Source organism: Salvelinus alpinus, chromosome 9 (assembly GCF_045679555.1).
Source record: "Salvelinus alpinus chromosome 9, SLU_Salpinus.1, whole genome shotgun sequence".
NCBI lineage: Eukaryota > Metazoa > Chordata > Actinopteri > Salmoniformes > Salmonidae > Salvelinus > Salvelinus alpinus.
This window is the reverse complement of record NC_092094.1, coordinates 4420672-4445286: the sequence shown is the minus strand read 5'-3', so window position 1 is coordinate 4445286 and position 24615 is coordinate 4420672. Positions and strand designations below refer to the sequence as shown.

The 24615-nt window shown below is 45.6% G+C and overlaps 1 protein-coding gene across 4 annotated transcripts in view; it reads right to left on the bottom strand.

Annotated features, from left to right (window-relative positions):
- LOC139584175 (anoctamin-3-like) overlaps positions 1-24615 on the bottom strand; it is an 83277-nt gene that overhangs the window by 33713 nt on the left and 24949 nt on the right. For 2 of the 4 annotated variants that reach the window (XM_071415721.1, XM_071415723.1), the window contains exons 4-12: positions 23045-23241; positions 21906-22061; positions 20360-20460; positions 20076-20120; positions 17888-18022; positions 12317-12423; positions 6902-6957; positions 5141-5262; positions 1711-1845 (exon numbers count right to left, since the gene is read on the bottom strand). In XM_071415721.1, the coding sequence (XP_071271822.1) occupies positions 1711-1845; positions 5141-5262; positions 6902-6957; positions 12317-12423; positions 17888-18022; positions 20076-20120; positions 20360-20460; positions 21906-22061; positions 23045-23241 (1054 nt within the window). The remainder of the gene's footprint in view (positions 1-1710; positions 1846-5140; positions 5263-6901; positions 6958-12316; positions 12424-17887; positions 18023-20075; positions 20121-20359; positions 20461-21905; positions 22062-23044; positions 23242-24615) is intronic. The other 2 variants (XM_071415722.1, XM_071415724.1) reach the window with 2 other exon arrangements.

Sequence of the window (24615 nt, the reverse complement as noted above, 5' to 3'; positions counted from 1 at the left end):
CTGGGCGTGCATACTTCTCTCCCTGCGAGGTAACGACTGGGCGTGCATACTTCTCTCCCTGCGAGGTAACGACTGGGCGTGCATACTTCTCTCCCTGTGAGGTAACGACTGGGCGTGCATACTTCTCTCCCTGTGAGGTAACGACTGGGCGTGCATACTTCTCTCCCTGTGAGGTAACGACTGGGCGTGCATACTTCTCTCCCTGTGAGGTAACGACTGGGCGTGCATACTTCTCTCCCTGTGAGGTAACGACTGGGCATGCATACTTCTCTCCCTGTGAGGTAACGACTGGGCATGCATACTTCTCTCCCTGTGAGGTAACGACTGGGCATGCATACTTCTCTCCCTGTGAGGTAACGACTGGGCGTGCATACTTCTCTCCCTGTGAGGTAACGACTGGGCATGCATACTTCTCTCCCTGTGAGGTAACGACTGGGCATGCATACTTCTCTCCCTGTGAGGTAACGACTGGGCATGCATACTTCTCTCCCTGAGGTAACGACTGGGCATGCATACTTCTCTCCCTGTGAGGTAACGACTGGGCATGCATACTTCTCTCCCTGTGAGGTAACGACTGGGCATGCATACTTCTCTCCCTGTGAGGTAACGACTGGGCATGCATACTTCTCTCCCTGTGAGGTAACGACTGGGCATGCATACTTCTCTCCCTGTGAGGTAACGACTGGGCATGCATACTTCTCTCCCTGTGAGGTAACGACTGGCATGCATACTTCTCTCCCTGTGAGGTAACGACTGGGCATGCATACTTCTCTCTCTGTGAGGTAACGACTGGGCATGCATACTTCTCTCCCTGTGAGGTAACGACTGGGCGTGCATACTTCTCTCCCTGTGAGGTAATGACTGGGCATGCATACTTCTCTCCCTGTGAGGTAACGACTGGGCATGCACACTTCTCTCCCTGTGAGGTAACGACTGGGCATGCACACTTCTCTCCCTGTGAGGTAACGACTGGGCATGCATACTTCTCTCCCTGTGAGGTAACGACTGGGCATGCATACTTCTCTCCCTGTGAGGTAACGACTGGGCGTGCATTCTTCTCTCCCTGTGAGGTAACGACTGGGCATGCATACTTCTCTCCCTGTGAGGTAACGACTGGGCATGCATACTTCTCTCCCTGTGAGGTAACGACTGGGCATGCATACTTCTCTCCCTGTGAGGTAACGACTGGGCATGCATACTTCTCTCCCTGTGAGGTAACGACTGGGCATGCATACTTCTCTCCCTGTGAGGTAACGACTGGCATGCACACTTCTCTCCCTGTGAGGTAATGACTGGGCGTGCATACTTCTCTCCCTGTGAGGTAACGACTGGGCGTGCATACTTCTCTCCCTGTGAGGTAACGACTGGGCGTGCATACTTCTCTCCCTGTGAGGTAACGACTGGGCGTGCATACTTCTCTCCCTGTGAGGTAACGACTGGGCGTGCATACTTCTCTCCCACTCACAATTTGAATCCGCCTCGATAGGAATATTATTTTCTCGCATAGAAAGCGACAGGCTGAACAATTGAATAGGTCAACTATTCTACTATGGGATTGTTTTTGCTTACTAAAAAATTATCATTAGATAATTCAAATAACCAAAGGTACTCGGTCTCAGCTCCGACCTGGCTCTCATTTGGATCATTGGTGTCAGGTCTCGTTCCCGGCGGGACACGGCCCAGTTTAACCCCTGATGTGTCCTGACTGACCTGACTTGACTAGTGTCCATAGTAAGGAGTCCGTAGAGGAAGACGAAGAGACCCATCAGAGCTGCAGGGATCAGCATGCCAGTGTACCAGCCCAACCAGGCAAAGTAAAGCCCAATCTTCTCCCCAAAGTAACGCCTGGAGAGGAAAAGTCCAATGAATAAAATAGATTAGCAAAAGCTTGGTTGGGGTTGACCTTAAAAATCAGACCCGGCTGTATTCGCCTGGCAGGAACAAGTTCTTTGTAACCAACCAGGCAAAGTACAGGCCGACCTTCCCCCTGAAGTAAAGCCCGTAGTGCATGACAAGTCCAATAGAGAGAATAGATTAGTAAAACTCCCGACATGCATTGATTAATTTGGAGCAATTCAGACCCAGCTGTATTTGCCTGAAAGGAAGCAACTCCATTAATATAAATGAGTATATATATAAGTATAGTATATTATATAATATAAATGAGTATATATATAAGTATAGTATATTATATAATATAAATGAGTATATATATAAGTATAGTATATTATATAATATAAATGAGTATATATATAAGTATAGTATATTATATAATATAAATGAGTATATATATAAGTATAGTATATTATATAATATAAATGAGTATATATATAAGTATAGTATATTATATAATATAAATGAGTATATATATAAGTATAGTATATTATATAATATAAATGAGTATATATATAAGTATAGTATATTATATAATATAAATGAGTATATATACAGTGGGGAGAACAAGTATTTGATACACTGCCGATTTTGCAGGTTTTCCTACTTACAAAGCATGTAGAGGTGTGTAATTTTTATCATAGGTACACTTCAACTGTGAGAGACGGAATCTAAAACAAAAATCTAGAAAATCACATTGTATGATTTTTAAGTAATTAATTAGCATTTTATTGCATGACATAAGTATTTGATACATCAGAAAAGCAGAACTTAATATTTGGTACAGAAACCTTTGTTTGCAATTACAGAGATCAGACGTTTCCTGTAGTTCTTGACCAGGTTTGCACACACTGCAGCAGGGATTTTGGCCCACTCCTCCATACAGACTTTCTCCAGATCCTTCAGGTTTCGGGGCTGTCGCTGGGCATTACGGACTTTCAGCCTCACTCCAAAGATTTTCTATTGGGTTCAGGTCTGGAGACTGGCTAGGCCACTCCAGGACCTTGAGATGCTTCTTACGGAGCCACTCCTTAGTTGCCCTGGCTGTGTGTTTTGGGTCGTTGTCATTCTGGAAGACCCAGCCACGACCCATCTTCAATGCTCTTACTGAGGGAAGGAGGTTGTTGGCCAAGATCTCGCGATACATGGCCCCATCCATCCTCCCCTCAATACGGTGCAGTCGTCCTGTCCCCTTTGCAGAAAAGCATCCCCAAAGAATGATGTTTCCACCTCCATGCTTCACAGTTGGGATGGTGTTCTTGGGGTTGTACTCATCCTTCTTCTTCCTCCAAACACAGCGAGTGGAGTTTAGACCAAAAAGCTCTATTTTTGTCTCATCAGACCACATGACCTTCTCCCATTCCTCCTCTGGATCATCCAGATGGTCATTGGCAAACTTCAGACGGGCCTGGACATGCGCTGGCTTGAGCAGGGGGACCTTGCGTGCGCTGCAGGATTTTAATCCATGACGGCGTAGTGTGTTACTAATGGTTTTCTTTGAGACTGTGGTCCCAGCTCTCTTCAGGTCATTGACCAGGTCCTGCCGTGTAGTTCTGGGCTGATCCCTCACCTTCCTCATGATCATTGATGCCCCACGAGGTGAGATCTTGCATGGAGCCCCAGACCGAGGGTGATTGACCGTCATCTTGAACTTCTTCCATTTTCTAATAATTGCGCCAACAGTTGTTGCCTTCTCACCAAGCTGCTTGCCTATTGTCCTGTAGCCCATCCCAGCCTTGTGCAGGTCTACAATTTTATCCCTGATGTCCTTACACAGCTCTCTGGTCTTGGCCATTGTGGAGAGGTTGGAGTCTGTTTGATTGAGTGTGTGGACAGGTGTCTTTTATACAGGTAACGAGTTCAAACAGGTGCAGTTAATACAGGTAATGAGTGGAGAACAGGAGGGCGTCTTAAAGAAAAACTAACAGGTCTGTGAGAGCCGGAAATCTTACTGGTTGGTAGGTGATCAAATACTTATGTCATGCAATAAAATACAAATTAATTACTTAAAAATCATACAATGTGATTTTCTGGATTTTTGTTTTAGATTCCGTCTCTCACAGTTGAAGTGTACCTATGATAAAAATTACAGACCTCTAAATGCTTTGTAAGTAGGAAAACCTGCAAAATCGGCAGTGTATCAAATACTTGTTCTCCCCACTGTATAAGTATAGTATATTATATAATATAAATGAGTATATATATAAGTATAGTATATTATATAATATAAATGAGTATATATATAAGTATAGTATATTATGAGATATTCAATGAGTACAGGTATATCAAGCACATCTATCATGTTTCCAGGTAGATGGACGAATTAAAAAACAATTAATAAAAAGTGACTATTGGACCTGTTCAGACCTAGTTATGGGTCGACTGGTACATTGGACCTGTTCAGACCTAGCTATGGGTCGACTGGTACATTGGACCGGTTCTGACCTAGTTATGGGTCGACTGGTACATTGGACCGGTTCTGACCTAGCTATGGGTCGACTGGTACATTGGACCGGTTCAGACCTAGTTATGGGTCGACTGGTACATTGGACCGGTTCTGACCTAGTTATGGGTCGACTGGTACATTGGACCTGTTCAGACCTAGCTATGGGTCGACTGGTACATTGGACCTGTTCAGACCTAGTTATGGGTCGACTGGTACATTGGACCTGTTCAGACCTAGCTATGGGTCGACTGGTACATTGGACCGGTTCTGACCTAGTTATGGGTCGACTGGTACATTGGACCGGTTCTGACCTAGCTATGGGTCGACTGGTACATTGGACCGGTTCAGACCTAGTTATGGGTCGACTGGTACATTGGACCGGTTCTGACCTAGCTATGGTCTGCTGTGTTTAATTTAGATAGGACTCCTGAGAAGGGAACTTTGCCTGGGGTCCCCTGTGGAGGTTCTTTATCACAAATCACAAACACACACACACACACACACACACACACACACACACACACACACACACACACACACACACACACACACACACACAAACACAAACACAAAAAGGGTTCTTTGGCTGTTCCCATAGGAGAACCATTTTTGGTTACATGTAGAACCCTCTGTGGAAAGGGTTCTACCTGGAACCAAAATCGGTTCTTCAAATAGTTCTCCTATGGGGACAGCCGAAGAACCCTTATAAATTCTAGATAGCCCCTATTTTTTATTTTCCTTTCTAAGAGTGCACCACCACGCCACGCATGCACACCACCACACACCACCACACACACCTACCTGATAAGGTCGAGAGGCTGGTACTTGTACCACATGCCCCAGCGAGCCCACCTCTCGTACAGCAGGTGTCTGTGGTTCTGGGCACCGTGGGTCTCAATAGGGTGTCGGCTCCTATAGCCACCCTGGAACACAAGGACACAGAGAATGAACATTAGTGGAAGACAGGTGGTCACTGGTCTAGTCCCACTACTGTATCTACTTTTGGTATCCAGAGAATTAACAGGTGGCTCCAGATGTAGGATTTTAATTTGAGACAGTTTGCTACAGCAGGAATATAATCCCCCTCCCCCCCCCCCCCAGCAATGGGATATGTGAATTATGTGGATTATAATTAAGCCTTTTTAAACCTCAAATACACTACAAGTTTACATTTCCAGGAGAGTTATCCTGCAACAGGGTGATCAAATTAAGATCCTACATCTGTAGTGACAGACTAGTTCCATACTGTATGGGCTGTAGCCAACTCTTTTGTATCCACCCTGAAACAGAGACACAGAACTTTATGAAACAGGTGGAGTTGATAAATCAAATCGTGCTGACTATGCCAAATAAAACGGCCCCATATGGTTAGTAACACAGGTGTACTGTATAACAATCCTCATCTTTGTAACGTAATTGTTAAACAATAACAAGGCCCTGTTTCCCGATAGCGATGGAATTTAGGCTTACGAGTATTTTAACGACGCAACGGCAGAAGATATAACACGTGTTTCCAAAAACACCAAGCTAATAGAATGTTCGCTAAGTGCAGCTTAGAATGTTCGCTAATAGAATGTTGTAAAAAGCATATTTTTATTTTTTTAAAGCAGACGATAATGTTGCATAAAACATTTGAAAGGTCTATCATTTCAATCCTATTTTTATTTCGATTATTTAATTAACCTAAATGTTATTTCAAGTTATCCCTTTGGAGCGCAATAACACGTTGCTAGGCACTAGATGCCTTTAATTGACCAATTTATATGCAAGTCAGGCATATTTTTAACAATGTGTTATTGCGCTCCAAAGGGATAACTTGAAATAACATGTAGGTTCATTAAATAATCTAAAGAAAACTATATTGTTATTTATTAGCCTATGTGGTTGTAAGTATTTAGGTATATCATGTGAAAATAAGGCTCTTGTGAAATCATTTTCAAAAGCATGTAGGTCTAGACTATTTCTGGATTGATTATATAGAAATATTAAAATATTATTTCAAGAGAATGACAAGAGCATTCCAGGTGAAGCTGGTTAAGAGAATTCCAAGAGTGTGCAAAGCTGTCATCAAGGCGAAGGGTGGCTACTCTGAAGAATCTCAAATATAAAATATATGTTGATTTGTTTAACACTTTTTTGGTTACTACATGATTCCATATGTGTTATTTCATAGTTTTGATGTCTTCACTATTATTCTACAATGTAGAAAATAGTAAAAATAAAGAAAAAGCCTTGAATGAGTAGGTGTTCTAAAACTTTTGACTGGTACTGTACACATATTACCTAAATTACCTCGACTAACCTGTACCTCCGCACATTGACTCGGTACCGGTACCCCTTGTATATAGCCTCGTTATTGTTATTTTATTGTTGCTTTTTTATTTTTTACTTTAGTTTATTTAGTAAATATTTTTTTCAAAACTCTTATCTTTCTTAAAACGACATGGTGCGTTTAGGGCTTGTAAGTAAACATTTCACGGTAAGGTCTACCTACACCTGTTGTATTCGGCGCACGTGACAAATAAAAATAAGATTTTAATATCATTATAACGACGTTCGTACCTCGTGTGGAGGAAATGCAGCCTCGTATGTTCCATTGCCCAATAACCTGTTGACACCTAGAATAGAAGAAAAACACATAACATCGTCTTGCAGAACCAGAGTAGACTGGAAATATGTTAGAATTCAAAACATTACTTTCCCTTCCCAAGACTCAAAATACATTGCTAGACCCCAATCATCATTAGACAGAGGCCACCACTGAGGATTCTATCTAAAGCTACCACAGTTCTAATAACGATTATTACATTGCATTATATAAACAGAGAAGGTCAATGACGAGCTAGTTATGTTCGATGGCATTAGCCCCGCCCACAATCAAGGCAAAGCTAGGTCTACATATACTGCTACAGGTATTCAACAGTTTTGGAGGAAATTCCAGTTTTTTAAATTTTTTATTTAACTAGGCAAGTCAGTTATTAAGAAAACATTCTTATTTACAATGACGGCCTAGGAACAGTGCCTTGTTCAGGGGCAGAACGACAGATTTTTTACCTTGTAAAAAAGGGATTCGATCTAGCAACCTTTTGGTTTATACAGTGCATTTGGAAAGTATTCAGACCCCTCAACTTTTTTCCACACCACCCCCCCAAAGAATTCTCCCTCATTAATCTACACACAATACCCCATAATGACAAAGCAAAAAACAGGATTTTAGAATTGTTTAATCCATTTTAGAATAAGGCTGTAACATAACAAAATGTGGAAAAAGTCAAGGGGTCTGAATACTTTCCGAACACACTGAACAAAAATATAAAAACGCAACATTCCACAATTTCAAACATTTTACAGCGTTACAGTTCATAAAAGGAAATCAGTCAATTGAAATAAATAAATGAGGCCCTAATTTATGGATTTCACATGACCCCTTTGTTTCAGATGGGTTCGTGGCGATACTGTGAAGCAGCCGGGGAAGATACTGCGAGACACTGGGGCAGCCTAGTCCTTGATTTTAGAGGGTGTTTTGCCTTTGTCTGACAGTTCAGCAGCTGGTTACAGTGTGTTTAGTACAAGTCGTGGAGATGGGTTGCATAGAAGCTCCTTTGTATAACGTGGAACTCGATTCTGATCTTATTTCTGGTTCCATTGTCGTTGGAGTGAGGCCTAGCCTACCGGTGAACGGGGTCTCATTCATTTTGGGAAACGATTTGGCTGGAGGGAAGGTCGTTTGTAAGAAACCCAGAGTAGAGGAACCTGATGGGTTTTAGTGTTGAGGAGGAAGTCAGCGATCCAACCATGGTGAGCAAGTTTAGTGTTGAGGAGGAAGTCAGCGATCCCACCATGGTGAGCAAGTTTAGTGTTGAGGAGGAAGTCAGCGATCCCACCATGGTGAGCAAGTTTAGTGTTGAGGAGGAAGTCAGCGATCCCACCATGGTGAGCAAGTTTAGTGTTGAGGAGGAAGTCAGCGATCCCACCATGGTGAGCAAGTTTGGTGTTGAGGAAGTCAGCGATCCCACCATGGTGAGCAAGTCTGGTGTTGAGGAGGAAGTCAGCGATCCCACCATGGTGAGCAAGTTTAGTGTTGAGGAGGAAGTCAGCGATCCCACCATGGTGAGCAAGTTTAGTGTTGAGGAGGAAGTCAGCGATCCCACCATGGTGAGCAAGTTTAGTGTTGAGGAGGAAGTCAGCGATCCCACCATGGTGAGCAAGTTTAGTGTTGAGGAGGAAGTCAGCGATCCCACCATGGTGAGCAAGTTTAGTGTTGAGGAGGAAGTCAGCGATCCCACCATGGTGAGCAAGTTTAGTGTTGAGGAGGAAGTCAGCGATCCCACCATGGTGAGCAAGTTTGGTGTAGAGGATGAAGTCAGCGATCCCACCATGGTGAGCAAGTTTGGTGTAGAGGATGAAGTCAGCGATCCCACCATGGTGAGCAAGTTTGTAGTACCGCTGAAGGAAAAGAGGGTTCTAGAGTTGACATTTTGACGTCTAGGAAGCAGCTGAACAGAGTAAAGATGTTCCCCTCTCCCCTTTTTTTTGCTGAGATACGTCCAGAGGAGGAGTTTGATAAAGTCTGTGTGGGTTACTTTGACAGAGACGGTGTTCTAATGAGGAAATGGTATTCTCACGCCACACCTGGGCAAAACGATTGGTCCAGTGTATCTCACATTGTCGCTCCAATTACGCTTCGACAAGAGATACTGAGGTTGTCTCCCGACGGTAGTATGGCAGGCCATCTTGGGATCAACAAGACGTATGACCGTATCTTGTGTAACTTCTTCTGCCCTGGTCTGAAACAGGATATTGTATCTTACTGTACATCTTGTATCTTACTGTTTACCACCAGACGGGTAAACCGAACCAAGCTGTACCGGTCACACCTTTGCAGCCTATTCCTGCTTTTGACAAACCTATCAGCAGGGTTCTGATGGACTGTGTTGGTCCTTTGCCCAAAGCAAAGAGTGGTAACCAGTTTCTCTTGACCATTATGTGCGCTGCCACTCGTTTTCCTGAGGCCATTCCACTGAGGTAAAATCAGAGCGCCCAGTATCGTTAAGGCCCTGTAATTCTTTTCAACGTTTGGACTTCCGCAGGTAGTGCAATCGGACCACGCTTCGAATATTATGTCAAAGGCCTCCCAGCAAGTGCTACAGCACTTGGGTGTTACCCATTGCCCCTCTTGTGCCCTACCACCTAGAGTCTTAAGGTGATCTTGAGAGGTTATTAGATTATCACGTTTATGTTGAGAGTTTACTCCTTTGAGTTTGAGAAAGATTGGGATGAACAGGGGCCTCTTGTGCTGTTTGCAGTGTGGGAGGTTATTCAGGAATTTCTCGATTTTAGTCTTAATTAGCTCGTGTTCGGGACATCATGTCAGATTCGTTTGATCTTGCTGAGAGAGAGAGAGGTTGTTGCAGGGCAACACCTTAAATAAAAAACGGAACTGTTTGAAGCACGTTAGCTCTTTTCGATACAGCACCGCACCTGGGAGAAACTGGAGAAGGCGCAAATGAAAATGAAATCGAAAAGGCCCAAAACCGCACTTTCGATGTGAGTTGACCAAGTCCTGGTTATGTTACCCGTTGCGAGCTCACTTTTCAGGCCCTTACCCCATAGTGAATAGTAATAAATAAATCTGGATTACATCATCGCCACACTGGAGCACAGGAACAAAAAACTTGGCTGTGTCATGTCAACATGTTGAAACCATACTTCATCCGCTACGATCGGAGAAGTCGGTGGAAACCGGTAGTGATGTTCTGCCTGTGGCCACTGCTGTCACTGTAGAACATAGTCTTCCTCAAGAGCACGAGGAAAGCTCAATACAACCGTCCTTCAAAAGAACTACACTGGACTTTATGCAAACTGGAAACCCCATATCCATACCCATATTATTGTAGCTTGGGATTTTTGACAAAGCAAATTTGAGTAAAACCTAACCAACACATTGACTGTAGTACTCGCCCTGGTAAATCATTGAACCACTGCTACTCAACTTTCCGCTACCAAGGACTGTGGGCTCTCGCAAGGCTGCCGGCCCAAATGGCATCCCTAGCTGCGTCCTCAGAGCGTGCGCAGACCAGCTGATTGGAGTGTTTACGGACATGTTCAATCTCTCCTTATCCCAGTCTGCTGTCCCCACTCCCACCAGTATCACTCACTTCTGTCATCAGGAAGTGCTTTGAGAGGCTAGTTAAGGATCATATCACCTCTACCTTATCTGACACCTCAGACCCACTTCAATTTGCTTACCGCCCCAATATATCCACAGAAGATTAACTCGCCATCGCGCTGCACACCGCCCTATTCCCATCTGGACAAGAGGAATACCTATGTAAGAATGCTGTTCATTGACTATAGCTCAGCATTCAACACCATAGTACCCTCCAAACTCATCATTAAGCTTGAGACCCTGGGTCTCAACCCCGCCCTGTGCAACTGGGTCCTGGACTTCCTGACGGCCGCTCCCCAGTAGTAGGCCTGATTACAAAAAATGACGAGAAAACCTACAGGGAGGAGGTGAGGGCCCTGTGAGAGTGGTGCCAGGAAAATAACCTCTCACTCAATGTCAAAGGAGCTGATCGTGGACTTCAGGAAACAGCAGAGGGAGCACGCCCCCTATCCATCGACGGGACTGCAGTGGAGAAGGTGCGAAGCTTCAAGTTCCTCGGCGTACACATCATGGACAAACTGAAATGGTCCACCCATACAGACAGTGTGGTGAAGAAGGCACAACACCATCTCTTCAACCTCAGCAGACTAAAGAAATTTGGCTTGGCCTCTAAAACCCTCACAAACTTTTACAGATGCACAATTGAGAGCATCCTGTTGGGCTGTATCACTGCCTGGTCTGCAGCATTGAAGGTCCCCAACAACACAGTGGCTTCCATCCATTCTGAAATAGAAGTTTGGAACCACCAAGACTCTTCCTAGAGCTGGCCGCTTGGCCAAACTGATCAATCGGGGGAGAAGAGCCTTGGTCAGGGAGGTGACCAAGAACCCGATGGTCACTCTGACAGAGCTACAGTTCCTCTGTAGAGATGAGAGAACCTTCCAGAAGGACAACCATCTCTGCAGCACTTCCGTTATGGTACAGTGGGCAGACGGAAGCCACTCCTCAGTAAAAGGCACATGACAGCCCGCTTGGAGTAAAAGGCACCTAGGACTCTGACCATGAGGAACAAGATTCTCTGGTCTAAATAAACCAAGCTTGAACTCTTTGGCCTGAATACCAAGCATCACATCTGGAGGAAACCTGGCACCATACTTACGGTGAAGCATGATGGTTGCAGCATCATGCTGTGGGGATGTTTTTCAGCGGCAAGGACTGGGAGACTAGTCAGGATCGAGGGAAAGATGAACGGAGCAAAGTACAGAGAGATCCTTGATGAAAACCTTCTTCAGAGAGCTCAGGACCTCAGACTTGGGTGAAGGTTCACCTTTCAACAGGACAACAACCCTAAGCACACAGCCAAGACAACGCAGGAGTGGCTTTGGGAAAGGTCAATTAATGTCCTTGAGTGGCCCAGCCAGAGCCCGGACTTGAACCTGATCGAACATCTCTGGAAAGACCTGAAAATAGCTGTGCAGCGACGCTCCCCATCCAACCTGACAGAGCTTGAGAGGATCTGCAGAGAAGAATGGGAGAAAATCCCCAAAGGTGTGCCAAGCTTGTAGCGTCATAGCCAAGAAGACTCAATGCTGTAATCACTGACAAAGGTGGTTCAACAAAGTACAGAGTAAAGGGTCTGAATACTTATGTAAAAGTGATATTTAAGTGTATTATTTTTAATACATTAGTAAAAATTTCTAAAACAAATTTTTCCTTTGTCATTATGGGGTATTGTGTGTAGATTGAAAAGGGGGAAAAAACTATTTAATCAATTTTAGAATAAGGCTGTAACGTAACAAAATGTGGAAAAAGTCAAGGGGTCTGAATACTTTCTGAATGCACTGTAGATAGATAGCGTAGCTCCGTACCCATCTTAGATTTCCCGTCCTCATACTTGGTGCGTTGGAGAACATGGTGGACTATTCTGCTTCTGGTGGAGTTGGAGAAGAACGTCTGTCTGTTGTTGATGGTAAAACTGAGAAAAGAAAGTAAAACCAACAAAATGTCAGCATTATTATGTTATAGTATATCATCCATATAACTGAAGAGAGAACCAACTGTCACTCTTACTCCTGCTCCCTCCCTCCGACGTCAGCGGTCTACTAACCACCGGTCCTGGCAACCCACATTGCGCACACCTGGCAACCCACATTACACACACCTGCTCCCCCATTATTACACACACCTGGTCATCATTTTCTCCTTGATTACTCCCCCTTTAATTAGCCCTCAGTTGTCATCGGTCATTAGGTGTTATTGTTTCCTCTCACGTTCAGTATGCTTCTCATGTTTGTTCATTTGTATCGTTTCATTATTATAAGTCAGCACCTGCTTCCTGACTCCCGGCGTATAGGTCACACCAACAAAAAGCATTATTATGACACACAGTATATCACCCATCAAACTGAGGAGAGAAGTGGAAACCAACAAGCTCTTTGTTAAGGCATTCAACAGTCAATCATATGCTTAAAAAAAATTACTTTACATCTAATATCGCCACTAAATTAGGGATTTCCAGGACCAAATGTCAGTAATTAGATTAAATGCTGCACAGAGAGCAAAAAAGCAATAACTCTTTATTTTTGTTTTATCCAAGAACAAAAGCTGTAAACGAGATAAGGAGATTAAACCAAACTGGCAGAGAAACATGTACATGAGTTGAACTACTGACTTCCAACAAAAAGAGAGAGTTTGCATAAAGAAAGGGGGAGTTGTCGTAACAGAGACCGTAAAGAAAGGGGGAGTTGTCGTAACAGAGACCGTAAAGAAAGGGGGAGTTGTCGTAACAGAGAGCGTAAAGAAAGGGGGAGTTGTCGTAACAGAGACCGTAAAGAAAGGGGGAGTTGTCGTAACAGAGAGCGTAAAGAAAGGGGGAGTTGTCGTAACAGAGACCGTAAAGAAAGGGGGAGTTGTCGTAACAGAGAGCGTAAAGAAAGGGGGAGTTGTCGTAACAGAGAGCGTAAAGAAAGGGGGAGTTGTCGTAAAAGAGAGCGTAAAGAAAGGGGGAGTTGTCGTAACAGAGACCGTAAAGAAAGGGGGAGTTGTCGTAACAGAGAGCGTAAAGAAAGGGGGAGTTGTCGTAACAGAGAGCGTAAAGAAAGGGGGAGTTGTCGTAACAGAGAGCGTAAAGAAAGGGGGAGTTGTCGTAACAGAGAGCGTAAAGAAAGGGGGAGTTGTCGTAACAGAGAGCGTAAAGAAAGGGGGAGTTGTCGTAACAGAGACCGTAAAGAAAGGGGGAGTCGTCACAACAGAGAGCGTAAAGAAAGGGGGAGTTGTCGTAAACAGAGACCGTAAAGAAAGGGGGAGTTGTCATAAAAGAGAGCGTAAAGAAAGGGGGAGTTGTCGTAACAGAGACCGTAAAGAAAGGGGGAGTTGTCGTAACAGAGACCGTAAAGAAAGGGGGAGTTGTCGTAACAGAGACCGTAAAGAAAGGGGGAGTTGTCGTAAACAGAGACCGTAAAGAAAGGGGGAGTTGTCGTAAACAGAGACCGTAAAGAAAGGGGGAGTTGTCGTAAACAGAGACCGTAAAGAAAGGGGGGGTTGTCGTAACAGAGACCGTAAAGAAAGGGGGAGTTGTCGTAAACAGAGACCGTAAAGAAAGGGGGAGTTGTCGTAAACAGAGACCGTAAAGAAAGGGGGAGTTGTCGTAACAGAGAGCGTAAAGAAAGGGGGAGTTGTCGTAACAGAGAGCGTAAAGAAAGGGGGAGTTGTCATAGAGACGGTAAAGAAAGGGGGAGTTGTCATAGAGACGGTAAAGAAAGGGGGATTTGTCAAAGAGACGGTAAAGAAAGGGGGAGTTGTCAGAGACCGAAAAGGGGGAGTTGTCATAGAGACAGTAAAGAAAGGGGGAGTTATCATAGAGACCGTAAAGAAAGGAGGAGTTGTCAGAGACCGTAAAGAAAGGGGGAGTTGTCGTAACAGAGACCGTAAAGAAAGGGGGAGTTGTCGTAAACAGAGACCGTAAAGAAAGGGGGAGTTGTCATAACAGAGACCGTAAAGAAAGGGGGAGTTGTCAGAGAGACGGTAAAGAAAGGGGGAGTTGTCATAGAGACGGTAAAGAAAGGGGGATTTGTCAAAGAGACGGTAAAGAAAGGGGGAGTTGTCAGAGACCGAAAAGGGGGAGTTGTCATAGAGACAGTAAAGAAAGGGGGAGTTATCATAGAGACCGTAAAGAAAGGAGGAGTTGTCAGAGACCGTAAAGAAAGGGGGAGTTGTCAGAGACAGAAAAGGGGGAGTTGTCAGAGACCGTAAAGAAAGGGGGAGTTGTCATAGAGACCGTAAAGAAAGGGGAGTTGTCAGAGACAGAAAAGAAAGGGGGAGTTGTCAGAGACAGAAAAGAAAGGGGAGTTGTCATAGAGACCGAAAAGTAAGGGGGAGTTGTCATAGAGACAGAAAAGAAAGGGGAGTTGTCATAGAGACAGTAAAGGGGGAGTTGTCATAGAGACCGAAAAGTAAAGGGGGAGTTGTCATAGAGACCGAAAAGAAAGGGGGAGTTGTCATAGAGACAGAAAAGGGGGAGTTGTCATAGAGACCGAAAAGAAAGGGGGAGTTGTCATAGAGACAGAAAAGAACGGGAAAGTTGTCAGAGACAGAAAAGAACGGGGAAGTTGTCAGAGACAGAAAAGAACGGGGAAGTTGTCAGAGACCGAAAAGAACGGGGAAGTTGTCAGAGACCGAAAAGAAAGGGGGAGTTGTCAAAGAGACAGGAAAGAAAGGGGGAGTTGTCATAGAGACAGGAAAGAAAGGGGGAGTTGTCAGAGACGGCAGCTGACGTTATGAACTGTATTATAGAATCTTTATCTGCAGTCATTCTATCATCATTTCGTCCTCCTCTGTTGCCTCCAATTCACACAAACACATAACATTTCATACAAGCCAGTCTATTTTACAAGGGATGGGAGGATTGAGATGCTAGCAGGGGAGACGATCATAACAGAGACACTGCTGTCACTGTCTAAAGATAACTTCATCTCTTCCTCCTCTGTTTACACCTCCAGTGTAGCCTGTAACAAACACACATATGAGCCAGTCTCTCTCACAAGCTGTTCGTGTCAGATTGACTGTTTGTGTTAGAGTGTTGTAGCGACTGGGGAAAGGGTTAGGGTTAGGTTAGGGGGTTGAGGTAAGGGTTAGGGTTAGGTTAGGGGGTTGAGGTAAGGGTTAGGGGGTTGAGGTAAGGGTTAGGTTAGGGGGTTGAGGTAAGGTTTAGGGGGTTGAGGTAAGGGTTAGGGGGTTGAGGTTAGGGTTAGGGTTAGGTTAGGGGGTTGAGGTAAGGGTTAGGGGGTTGAGGTTAGGGTTAGGTTAGTGGGTTGAGGTTATGGTTAGGGGTTGAGGTAAGGGTTAGGGGGTTGAGGTAAGGGTTAGGGGGTTGAGGTTAGGGGGTTGAGGTTAGGGTTAGGTTAGTGGGTTGAGGTTATGGTTAGGGGGTTGAGGTTGAGGTTAGGGTTAGGTTAGTGGGTTGAGGTTAGGGTTAGGTTAGTGGGTTGAAGTAAGGGTTAGGTTAGGGGGTTGAGGTTAGGGTTAGGTTAGCGGGTTGAGGTAAGGGTTAGGGTTAGGTTAGGGGGTTGAGGTTAGGGTTAGGTTACGGGGGTTGAGGTTAGGGTTAGGTTAGGGGGTTGAGGTTAGGGTTAGGTTAGTGGGTTGAAGTAAGGGTTAGGTTAGGGGGTTGAGGTTAGGGTTAGGTTAGGGGGTTGAGGTTAGGGTTAGGTTATGGGGTTGAGGTAAGGGTTAGGTTAGGGGGTTGAGGTTAGGGTTAGGTTATGGGGTTGAGGTAAGGGTTAGGGTTAGGTTAGGGGGTTGAGGTAAGGGTTAGGGTTAGGTTAGGGGGTTGAGGTTAGGGTTAGGTTACGGGGGTTGAGGTTAGGGTTAGGTTAGGGGGTTGAGGTAAGGGTTAGGGGGTTGAGGTAAGGGTTAGGTTAGGGGGTTGAGGTAAGGGCTAGGGGGTTGAGGTAAGGCTTAGGTTAGGGGGTTGAGGTTAGGGTTAGGTTATGGGGCTGAGGTAAGGGTTAGGTTAGGGGGTTGAGGTAAGGGTTAGGGTTAGGTTAGGGGGTTGAGGTAAGGGTTAGGGTTAGGTTAGGGGGTTGAGGTTAGGGTTAGGTTAGGTTAGGGGGTTGCGGTTAGGGTTAGGTTACGGGGTTTGAGGTAAGGGTTAGGTCAGGGGGTTGAGGTTAGGGGGTTGAGGTTAGGGTTAGGTTCGGGGGGTGAGGTTAGGGGTTTGAGGTAAGGGTTAGGGTTAGGTTAGGGGTTTGAGGTTAGGGTTAGGTTAGGTTAGGGGTTTGAGGTTAGGGTTAGGTTAGAGGGTTGAGGTTAGGGGGTTGAGGTAAGGGTTAGGTTAGGGGGTTGAGGTAAGGTTTAGGTTAGGGGGTTGAGGTTAGGGTTAGGTTAGGGGGTTAGGGTTAGGTTAGGGGGTTGAGGTAAGGGTAAGGTTTAGGTTAGGGGGTTGAGGTTAGGGTTAGGTTAGGGGGTTAGAGGTTAGGTTAGGGGGTTGAGGTTAGGGTAAGGTTTAGGTTAGGGGGTTGAGGTTAGGGTTAGGTTAGGGGGTTGAGGTTAGGGTTAGGTTAGGGGGTTGAGGTTAGGGTTAGGTTAGGGGGTTGAGGTTAGGGTTAGATTAGGGGGTTGAGGTTAGGGTTAGGTTATGGGGTTGAGGTTAGGGGGTTGAGGTAAGGGTTAGGGGGTTGAGGTAAGGGTTAGGGGGTTGAGGTAAGGGTTAGGGGGTTGAGGTAAGGGTTAGGTTAGGGGGTTGAGGTAAGGGTCAGGTTAGGGCGTTGAGGTAAGGGTCAGGTTAGGGGGTTGAGGTAAGGGCTAGGTTAGGGCGTTGAGGTAAGGGTCAGGTTAGGGGGTTGAGGTAAGGATCAGGTTAGGGGGTTGAGGTTAGGTCAGGGGGTTGAGGTAAGGGTGAGGTCAGGGGGTTGAGGTTAGGTCAGGGCGTTGAGGTAAGGGTCAGGTTAGGGGGTTGAGGTAAGGATCAGGTTAGGGGGTTGAGGTTAGGTCAGGGGGTTGAGGTAAGGGTCAGGGGGTTGAGGTAAGGGTGAGGTCAGGGGGTTGAGGTTAGGTCAGGGCGTTGAGGTAAGGGTCAGGTTAGGGGGTTGAGGTAAGGATCAGGTTAGGGGGTTGAGGTTAGGTCAGGGGGTTGAGGTAAGGTCAGGGGGTTGAGGTAAGGTCAGGGGGTTGAGGTAAGGTCAGGGGGTTGAGGTAAGGGTGAGGTTAGGGGGTTGAGGTTAGGGTTAGGTCAGGGGGTTGAGGTTAGGTCAGGGGGTTGAGGTTAGGTTAGGGGGTTGAGGTTAGGTTAGGGGGTTGAGGTTAGGGTGAGGTTAGGGGGGTTGAGGTTAGGTTAGGGGGTTGAGGTTAGGTTAGGGGGTTGAGGTTAGGTTAGGGGGTTGAGGTTAGGGTGAGGTTAGGGGGGTTGAGGTTAGGTCAGGGGGTTGAGGTATAGAACCTACTGGTGCATGCGTGCCCTGCTGAACGGGGCTGTGTAGCAGTCTGTCTCCTCTAGGTCAGGTAGGGCCTCTTTGTCCAGCTTCATGGGGTTCCTGGGTAACCAGCTCTTTATCTGACGACACCTCAGATGGAACCGGCTTCAGGGAGAGAGGACACAGAGAAAAACAGATACATTTACCAGGATTAGCCTAGCAACAGACCACATAGGGTTAATTGACCAGGATTATACCAGATATCGTTTTATTTGATCAATGATAATAATTAAAATCACATAGAAATCACATTTTGCATTTTTACAGTCAAACACTCAATAGAAGATTGCATTATTATGTCTTGTTTACTTTGCAGCAGACACTCTTTAGTGATTCAGGGTGACTTATTATTGGGTTTAAAAGAGCTTAATATCGCACATTTGTATACACAACATAACATGTTTAAATAGCAGGATAAACTAATCCTGAACTAATTCATTAAATCGTGAATTAATTCCTCTGAGGTAGAGCATCATGACAGTTTGACCCATTCACCCTCCGTGATCAAATCACGGTTTACCTTCTTCTAACTCCTGATGGACCATGATCAATGGCTGCAGATTTAGATTTTTTAAAATTTGTTTTACCATTTTTATCTCCCCGATTTCGTGATTTCTAATTGTTAGTAGTTACAGTCTTGTCTTATCGCTGCAACTCCCGTACGGACTCGGGAGAGGCGAAGTTCGAGAGCCATGCGTCCTCCGAAACACAACCCTGCCAAGCCGCACTGCTTCTTGACACATCCAACCCGGAAGCCAGCCGCACCAATGTGTCGGAGGAAACACCGTACACTTGGCAATCTCTGGTGGCACAGCTAGCACTGTCTGCATCTTAGTATATCATCCAGTGTAGCAGTGGGACTCTGGACTCCAGACCAAACTTCCCTGCCTTCTTGTCCGTGTCTTTCTACCTCTATCTCTACATCCCCACTGTTCTTTCTCTCTATTCTACAAATAAAATAACAGCTACACCATCACGGTGATGTCAACAGGGCCACTCCAGCTGTGTTAACTGCGACTTCGACCACGGGCTCATCACCATCACGGTGATGTCAACAGGGCCACTCCAGCTGTGTTAACTATGACTCGACCACGGGCTCATCACCATCACGGTGATGCCAACAGGGCCACTCCAGCTGTGTTAACTGCGACTTCGACCACGGGCTCAGCACCATCACGGTGATGTCAACAGGGCCACTCCAGCTGTGTTAACTGCGACTTCGACCACGGGCTCATCACCATCACGGTGATGCCAACAGGGCCACTCCAGCTGTGTTAACTGCGACTTCGACCACGGGCTCATCACCATCACGGTGATGTCAACAGGGCCACTCCAGCTGTGTTAACTGCGACTCGACCACGGGCTCATCACCATCACGGTGATGCCAACAGGGCCACTCCAGCTGTGTTAACTATGACTCGACCACGGGCTCATCACCATCACGGTGATGCCAACAGGGCCACTCCAGCTGTGTTAACTGCGACTCGACCACGGGCTCATCACCATCACGGTGATGTCAACAGGGCCACTCCAGCTGTGTTACTGCGACTTCGACCACGGGCTCAGTACCATCACGGTGATGTCAACAGGGCCACTCCAGCTGTGTTAACTGCGACTCGACCACGGGCTCAGCACCATCACGGTGATGTCAACAGGGCCACTCCAGCTGTGTTAACTATGACTCGACCACGGGCTCATCACCATCACGGTGATGTCAACAGGGCCACTCCAGCTGTGTTAACTGCGACTTCGACCACGGGCTCATCACCATCACGGTGATGCCAACAGGGCCACTCCAGCTGTGTTAACTGCGACTTCGACCACAGGCTCATCACCATCACGGTGATGTCAACAGGGCCACTCCAGCTGCGTTAACTGCGACTTCGACCACGGGCTCAGCACCATCACGGTGATGCCAACAGGGCCACTCCAGCTGTGTTAACTACGACTTCGACCACGGGCTCATCACCATCACGGTGATGTCAACAGGGCCACTCCAGCTGTGTTAACTACGACTTCGACCACGGGCTCATCACCATCACGGTGTTGAATGCTCCCGATCCTGTATTTCATTAGAAGTGCTCTGCAGTGCTCAACCAGTCAAGCTCGGCATCACACTGTGCCTGAACCTAATAAGATATCATGTAAATCCACTTGCCTGCCCATAACTTTGCTCTTCCAATCCGTAAAGTACATTTTTTTCCTGAAAAAAAAATAAAAAACAATAAATTAGAAGACATTGTTGGTTGAGTCGAAGAATCCAACCGGATCAATACATACAAAGAGCTCCTAATACTTTATTGAACGAACTGTAGTTATAGATGTTTCTGAGTAGTTGTTAAGCGCTTATGTCATGTATTATAATGCATTGTGTATAGCTCATAAGGCGTTATAAATGTGTTTATAATGCATTATGTAGAGGGTATTCATAGGAAGTGCTACCTGAATGGCATTCTGATATTCATCTGCTCAGCGTATTTACAGAGTGTGTCCCAGGGGGCATGGATCTTCACAAACATGACGTCGGTGTTGGTCAGAGACGGCTTTCGAAGGGACGAAATTGGAAATTAGCTTGTGACAAAAGACTTAGGATCTGACAATATTTGAGAATATCATGACAAAAGACACGATGACAATATTTGAGAATATGCTCACGAGTGCCACCCCACTGGACAAAAAAAACTGGCTGAATCAATGTTGTCATTTCAACAACAAAAAGTATGTGATGACGTTGAGTCAACGTGGTAAAACTGATTGAATCAATGTTGTCATTTCAACAACAAAGTATGTGATGACGTGATTGGATATGCAAAAAGTATGTGATGACGTGATTGGATATGCAAAAAGTATGTGATGACGTGATTGGATATGCAAAAAGTATGTGATGACGTGATTGGATATGCAAAAAGTATGTGATGACGTGATTGGATATGCAAAAAGTATGTGATGACGTGATTGGATATGCAAAAAGTATGTGATGACGTGATTGGATATGCAAAAAGTCATGAATGTTATTTTCCCCCCCCCCCCCCCCCACTCAAATGACATGGCGACATGTTTTGTTGATTTCACGTTGAATTCATGTTAGTGGGACAACCAAACCAAATGTAAATCAAAAGGAGACGGTGAACAGACACGTACGTGCCCAGTGGGACACCAATTCACCAAATAGTTAAATAATAGTTCAAGGCATTGTATAAAAATTCTCTGTAGTTTCTGTAACAAAAATACAAAGACAAATACAAACTTTGTCATTAATATAGAGCTGTAGGGGCAATGTGGGAAGAGTATGTACTATTTTAATGTAGTACACAGTAGTAGAGTATGTACTATATTAATGTAGTATACAGTAGTAGAGTATGTACTATATTAATGTAGTATACAGTAGTAGAGTATATACTATATTAATGTAGTTGTAGTATACCGTAGTAGAGTATATACTATATTAATGTCGTTTTAGTATACAGTAGTAGAGTATATACAAAATTAATGTAGTTGTAGTATACAGTAGTAGAGTATATACTATATTAATGTAGTATCACTTAGGAATTCAGCTGATAATGAGTTTAATTTAGGAAATCTGTTCCCAAGTATTCCTACGAATGTGATAATTTCTCAATGTAATAAAGGTATGAAATTATTGTTATTTTCAAATAGAATCTCTTTTTTTGGGGCTTAGTTGTGGTCCATTTGCAGTGTACAAATTATTATAATTATGTTCCTGCCTTCCGCTCCTGAAAGAAATCGGCCCGTGGCTGAATCTAGTTGGTATATATATATATATATATCCCTGGTATGTATACTGAACCAAAATATAAACACAACAAGTGATTTTAGTCTTCTTTTTTTTTTTTTTTTCAAAACCAAAACTATAATCCCCCCCCAAAAAGTATAATTTGCAGGCCGGTTTTAGCCCAGCGGGCCGCCTGTTGCCGTCACTCTGACCTCTTGTTAGAGTATAGTACATATATATAGTATAGTACCCTACCACTTTCTCCAGCATCAGCCCCTCAGCTCTCAGGTTCCTCTCGAAGGTGACTCTCTTTTCCACCAGAGGACTGGACTTCTTATAGACCAGGATGTAATCGATACGCTTCTTTCCATCTCTGAACATCAGACCGGACGGCTGCCCGGCGTCGGTCCCCTACGGAAATAAGTGTTAATCAATATGCCTTCATAACACATCCATAGAACGCTTATGTCAACAACTTGAGTTTTTTTTCTTCCTCTCCCCAACTAAACTCATAATCATATTAATAACCTCAAATAAATGTATGTTTTAAATAGCATTTAGTGTGGGGGTGGTGGGGTGGGGTGAGGTGGGGTGGGGTGGGGTGGGGTGGGTTTGGGGTGTGGTGGGGTGGGGTGTGGTGGGGTGGGGTGTGGTGGGGTGGGGTGAGTTGGGGTGGGGTGGGGTGGGGTGTGGTGGGGTGGGGTGGGGTGGGGTGGGGTGGGGTGTGGTGGGGTGAGGTGGGGTGAGGTGCGGTGGGGTGGGGTGGGGTGAGGTGGGGTGGGGTGAGGTGGGGTGGGGTGGGGTGGGGTGGGGTGGGGTGTGGTGGGGTGGGGTGGAGTGGGGTGGGGTGGAGTGGGGTGTGGTGGGGTGAGGTGGCGTGTGGTGGGGTGTGGTGGGGTGGGGTGGGGTGGAGTGGGGTGGGGTGAGGTGGGGTGAGGTGGGGTGAGGTGGGGTGAGGTGGCGTGTGGGGATAAAATGGCTAGCTGGAGCTCGTCTGAGAGGTTGGCTCTGAGCCCTCACCTGCAATGTACTTATGTGCTGATTGACATTGATCTCCCCACTCTTGGGTTGTCTGGTCAGAACGTGACGTTGAGGCCCATAACTGTAAGCTTTGTCACCACCACACACACGGAAATACCCCTTGCATTTGAAGATGTTTTATCTACTTGTGTGGTCTTAATTTAATGGTATAGGGAATGAATAGGTTAGGAAACAGCATGTGAATAGTCCATCTGCATGTAAACACGCTAACTTGAGGTTGTCAAGGAAGGAGCCCTGCTGTGCGTCCAAGCGTCCCGATTGGGTGGAATAGCCGGGTGATTGACATGCCTGTGACGGCCAATCAGATTGAGAGGGCCGGCCTTTCTTTTACTGTGTGCTTGTGTTTGTGGTACCTGGAGCGAATCTGCTCGTGCCTCTAATTTGGCTCGGATGGCAGGTTTCTGAATGAGAAACGACTCGTCTGTTCTTCCTGCCTTGTACGCACTAGCTTCTGACTCCTCCCCATAGTGGTCCTTCACAGCTTCTGACTCCTCCCCATAGTTGTCCTTCACAGCTTCTGACTCCTCCCCATAGTTGGTCTTCACAGCTTCTGACAGACAGAGAGATACAGGATGATCAGTAAAAGGTCAGGACAGACAGACAGACAGACAGATCCAGGATGATCAGTAAAAGGTCAGGACGGACGGACAGACAGACAGACAGACAGACAGACAGACAGACAGACAGACAGACAGACAGACAGACAGAGGATGATCAGTAAAAGGTCAGGACGGACGGACGGACGGACGGACGGACGGACGGACGGACAGACAGACAGACAGACAGACAGACAGACACAGGATGATCAGTAAAAGGTCAGGACAGTATTTGTATTCTTAATGTTTGGATGTCATGTTATGTCGTCATGTTATGATGTCATGGTATTTCATGCTGCTAACATGCTGACCAGACCGGACACGTCGCGTGCGCGAGCGTCGCAAAATAAATGTTGAAATCCATGTTATTCAATTATTGCGCCAACGAGCGTCTGCAGGCTAAAATAGAAGTCATTCCTATTTCTGACGCAGATCGCGCTGCAAGCCCTGCCTCTCCCATATCCTCATTGGTTTATAGAAGCAGGTACCTAAGTGCCATCTCCTCATTGGTTATACCCACACGGGTGATTGAAAGACGAACTGTTTTGCCGGTAGTCGTGGTAGTACAATTGAAAGTTTAGATGCGATCACCATATAAATGAAACGATGAAAAAGCCTGGAAGGAGGAGAGATGACTAGAAACGATTCGGTTGGCCGTTTTATGTGTGGATTAATTGTCGGAGTAGAGGTCCTTGTGCATTTCAGGTAAAATAACAACTCAATGTTTATATCCCAGGACAAATTAGCTAGCAACAGCAAGGTAGCTAAATAGGACAAATTAATGTTAGCTAGCAAGTGCAAGCTAACTAGCTAAATTGCCGTACATGTTTAATTCTTTTCGACCTGTCCCCAAATTAATGTCATTGGTTCAGAGTTTGTTTTGATATTTTTACCTGCGTGTCGTGATCGCGTTTGGTGTAGGGGGACAAAATAAATTTATGCACGATAGCGCACGCGCGCAGCCGGTTTGGGTTCCGTGTAAGGCTAGACGGTACACTGTCCTTCTCTCAGCACATATCAAAGCTGCAGGCTAAAGTTAAATCTAGACTTGGTTTTCTCTATCGTAATCGTTCCTCTTTCACCCCAGGTGCCAAACAAACCCTGATTCAGATGACCATCCTACCCATGCTAGATTACAGAGACATCATTTATAGATCGGCAGGTAAGGGTGCTCTCGAGCGGCTAGATGTTCTTTACCATTCGGCCATCAGATTTGCCACCAAGGCTCCTTATAGGACACATCACTGCACTCTATACGCCTCTGTAAACTGCTCATCTCTGTATACCCGTCGCAAGACCAACTGGTTGAAGCTTATTTATAAAACCCT